This window comes from Zootermopsis nevadensis, unplaced genomic scaffold (genome assembly GCF_977971745.1).
Source record: "Zootermopsis nevadensis isolate Lab colony 2312 unplaced genomic scaffold, Znev_1.0 Znev_ptg000031l, whole genome shotgun sequence".
Taxonomy (NCBI): Eukaryota; Metazoa; Arthropoda; class Insecta; order Blattodea; family Termopsidae; genus Zootermopsis; species Zootermopsis nevadensis.
The window spans coordinates 2,241,677-2,246,530 of record NW_028259163.1 but is presented as its reverse complement, the minus strand read 5'-3'; the positions used below and the strand labels follow the sequence as shown (position 1 = coordinate 2,246,530).

Genomic DNA, 4,854 nt, shown 5'->3' with positions numbered 1-4,854 from the left:
CCTTCCAAGCTTGCAAGTTCATACACGCCACCGTACCACAGAAGAACAATTAGTTTCTAATTCTGGCGGTAGTTGGCACTACTAGACAGGAAAACTACATTCTTGGGGTGCCTCAAATAATTCTCAGACTACCACAAGGAGCAGCACTTGTCAACTAGGCGAATTGTATAAATCGGAATTAGCGTGAATGAATGAAATGATGTCGTTTATCTATTAATGCACCATACTATTCGCCAGATCACTAAAATGGTGCATAAAATAAACGTTTTGCTAAATAACGCAACCGTATCATCTAAAAACTTTGGCATTATGGTATGACTGTTGGGGGGAAATTTATTAATATTGCATTTTGGCAAAACTGGACTACTACACCAGAAGTAGAATTTGAGGTTTTCAAGGCGGTGAATCCGAAGATGGGTATCATCTGGGTTGTAGCGTTGTGTAGTCCGGTTGGAGTTTACCATTGACTGAATTGCCCTGATGATGGAGGCAGCAAGGACCTCTGAAACTTTGGTTAACTTCTGCCAAATTACACGGGGTACAATCCAGAAGACAACCATCTTCTACACCAGAATTTGTCAATGCTTTAATGCCTGACACATTGATCAGTTATTAATAACTGTCTGAAATTTCCTTGGCTAAGAAATGTGGCTGATAATGTATTATAAATACACTTTCAGCAAAGAAGATGCTTTACACATCTTATTAAAATGTTCAGAAATGAGGAACTGTAGGGAAGATTTTTTTTAATAGGAAGTGGCTTATTTTTGATGGGGTAGCTTATACACAAATAATAAATTGTACTAATGCTGCAGAATTAATCCTTCAGAGATTAAAGCTCATCTGAATATTATTTACTAATTTAATCCAAACTGTAAAGAAAGCACAACAGCCCTCAAAAGAAATTTTACAAACGGTTTCATTGTAAGCTTCTATATTTATAGAATTCTATACACATATAAGGATAATAATCATGTAATGATGAAATGTGGGTAAACAATGTGACAACACATATTTATCCTGATGTTGCTAATTTTAAGTAAATAATTTTTCAGCTTACATTGAACCCCATTTGTAAATTACCATTTTATCTCAAGAATATAACACATACCCATTCATCAAAGAAACATTGCACAAGAACTACTTATTCAGTTCTTCTCTTGGTGTGCCTCTGTATTTCAGGTGACTACGAATATACTGAAAGAAAATTAACAAAAATTATTAAATCTAAATTAAACAAATTAATTAAAAATCTACATAAGTAATATTGTTAACTTATATTTGTAAGTAATGAACACTTCCCTTCAATATAACTGTCAACAAATTAAAATAATACTAGCTTAGCACTTAGAACTGTGAGGAACTTGACTAAAAGTATATAAATATACTAATAATGCCAGATGTTAGTACTGACTTATCTTTGTCTAGAAACATAACCTCAAACTACCTGACACATTTGTTTTCTTTTTCATTGGTTTCCAGTCCAACTTGGTTTCACAGGCAAATCACATCAGCTGATGAAGTAAATATTTTAGATTCATGTCACCTTAAAGTTGTCTATTTGATAAACTAATATCAATTTATATATTTTCATATGAGTCTGTGCTGTAGAAGAAACTTCCAAAATAATCAACTTCTACACTTTACCTGTCGTTTCCTGTTCTGTTTATGGTAACATAAGTTGGAGATAACAGTTTACCTGTCTGGTGTCCTCCAAAGTGACAGGCTTATAATCAGCTGATATATTTTCAACAGCAGCGCAATATGCTTCATACATTCTTTGCTGACCATTCATAAAATGCCTTGTTAATTCAATTTGTTGCTTTAATATCTTAATTAATGTTAAGTCAACTGGAAATGTTTTTCCTGCAACAAGTAAATCCATGTAATTAGCTGATACATTCTCTAGTGAAATACAATATACTTAATATATTCTTTGTCAGTCACTTTATTAATGACAACAGCTTATGGTGTCCTTTCCCAGGGGTAAAGTTTGGCCAGGGTGTGACACTGATCGATCACCCCAAAGCGCATTAATGGCATGTAGCGGGATAAACTTTTTTTGTACCGGACAACACGTTAAACTACAACTTAAATTATTTGTCTCTTTGCAAACTTTGTTCAAGCCACTGACACCCAAGTAGATGAGATGCAGTAAATAATTTACGTACCCCACAATTTGTGACTATAAGTTCTAACTCTCTTCGAACATAGAAAATAAATAAACTGTACTATTAGTTGAGATTCGAGGCTATCATGGCAGTGAAAATATGGACTTTGGTCTTTGAGTTGTAATGCAACAAAGTCTTGTAAGTTTCTAAAGAAAAGAGCATCTGTATCTTAAAGTGAAGACAACCCTGAAGATGGAAGACACACATACTTCCAAAACAATGACCTACAAGGCTACATGTACCATTATTTTTGTGCTACTCTGCATGGTATTTTACGTATTCACATACATTTATTATTTATTTTTTAATCGTAGTTAAATCGTGGCACAGAGGCAATGAAACAATATGCGTTGCCTGGTCACACACGTTTATCCTATAACATGATACGTGCACTGTTCTTACTTTTCCATTCAAACCGCGAATCAAGCAAATAAACTGACCTTGAAACTCCATTGCTCTTGAGTAGTACCCATAAACTGGCGTTGTCTCCTGAATGTTGTGTGATCTTCCAGTATTTGCGGGAAATATTGGATGGCTGAAACTTGATTCACGATGACCACACACACAATGATGCACGACGTTACTATCAGTCTGAATCCCTGTACTGCAGTATTTTATGTCTGATAAAGTTTTCATGTCAGTTTTATTAGAATTTGACCTATAGGTTACAGATTTTTCAAAATCTGAGGGGCTCCTTGATGAGGTTTCACCATGTGCTGATGAAACAGTTTTATCCTCAGACTCTAATTTCATTGAAGAAGAAAGGACATCTCGATTGTCAGTTGATTCTTGTTTTGATTCGTTAGACATCAGTTCTTTAGACAAAGATCTGCCGCTTATACTAACTTGTTCATTTGAAACATTTTGTTTCTTTGAGAGAACCTGTTTCACTGTGCGTTTAATTTCGGAATGACTAGAAACTTTGTTCATCATTTCTCCATATGACGAATTTGTTCTGACTGATAAATCATTGATACTCATGTTACTGTTCTCTGGTAAGTCATCAATAACCTCTGATTCAATTTCTTCTTCAATCCGTTCACTAATTTCCTCATTTGATTCTAATGCAGTGTTCTGCTCACTGATGGAATGTATTGCTTCCCTTGTATTATCATTAATTTTATCTTCGTTTCCTGACACTGTCCTATTCTTTGTTAAATCTTTTATCCCACTCTGAACATCTGAATTTGCTTTTTCTTCCAATACTTTCACTTCATGAGTAGTGAGAAGATCTTCAACATTAAAAATTTTATATGGTCCTGATTTGAAAAGTCCATAACTTCCTACTGATGAAACACTTAAATTACTTTGTTCTGACATAACTGAATTATCTTGATTTGATTCTAGACTAGATATTTTCTGAGTATCTGAAGTAAGAATATCGCCTGATAATAAATCCTGACCTGTGTGCTTTTCCAAATAAAAATTTGTGTTATGTAAAAGTACTGTCTTTGAATTTAGCACTGCTTCAGAATTTGCAAATGCATTCTCAATTGAAGATACTTGAGTTTTTATTGCTTTACTTTCCTCTTCAAAACATTCAGTAGGAATCGGAGTGTGACTTCCTTCACATAAAGAGTTCACAGAGTCTTGGGACTTCTCTAACATTTCTTTTGACTGAACTTCTAATTTTGAACTGGTATTGTTTGAAAGTACTTTACAGTCAGCACCCCTTTCATTTGATTGAAAAGAAAGATTTTCACTTCTGGTAATGGCATTTGGCATGGTAGGCTGTACATTTTGCTCAATAAAATCATTATTCGATTTAGAGTGCACTTCTATATGACTAGAGTTGTTGATTTTACTCACTGGATTCCTCAATGAGAACTCTGATTTGTTTGAGATTTGATACGATTTCTTATTATTAAATTCAAGTGTATCTGACACATCAAATGATTCCTTGTTAAATACATCTTTTCTAGAAAATACAGGTGTACCGTCTACAGACGATAAGAGACTGCGATTGTTATTTGATGACCTTGCAAACAAATATGGTGACTGCAGTAATCTCCTTTCAACAGCATTAGGTTTAAGGTCCAGTGATATATTGGTCTTTTTTGAACTTGCAGATGAAGATTTATTTTCATGAAAAGTGGACAATATATCATTTTGAACAAGCATCACCTTCTGTTCTTTAGCAGGTTTCAGGGAATATTTCTGATCAAATTCTTTTAGTGTTTTAAGAATACTACTGACATCACAACTTTTAAACTCTGAATTTGATTTCCCTAATCGAGAAGGTTTTGTACTGTTCAATATTTTCGAATTGAATTCCTTTTGTAGTTTAACACCTTTGTTTGTTTTGCTAATGCTGACTTTCATTACACTCTGTACCTTAGAATCACTGTAACTGGATGTAGTTGACTGGGATTCAGCATCAGATAATGTTTGACCAAAGGAATAATGATCAGAACACATTTTAATACAGATGAATGAACGATATGACAAGTAATTTTCAATATGTCGTTAATAGAATAGAACATAATAGACTACATAATTACACGACTCAAGTGAAATAAACTCCAAATTTAAAATTTCATTCTGAGAACAATATTGACACAAACATGTCGCCATACTGCATCAACTAAACTATCGTTGCCATGGGAACGGATCGATTTGCCTTACAGGTTCGGCAGCTACACATCATGCCAGGTATACTGCCTGCTCGCCCCTGTAAAATTCC

General features: G+C 34.2%; 1 protein-coding gene across 1 annotated transcript; it reads right to left on the bottom strand.

Annotated features, from left to right (window-relative positions):
- Positions 1-810: 810 nt before the first annotated feature.
- On the bottom strand, positions 811-4,844 carry LOC110828406 (uncharacterized). The gene is made up of 3 exons (XM_087359176.1): positions 2,612-4,844; positions 1,700-1,866; positions 811-1,197 (listed from the first exon to the last, which is right to left on the bottom strand). Exons 1-3 carry the CDS (start codon positions 4,587-4,589, stop codon positions 1,141-1,143), a joined length of 2,202 nt encoding a protein of 733 aa, XP_087215302.1. The 5' UTR covers positions 4,590-4,844; the 3' UTR covers positions 811-1,140.
- Between the last annotated feature and the right edge of the window lie 10 nt (positions 4,845-4,854).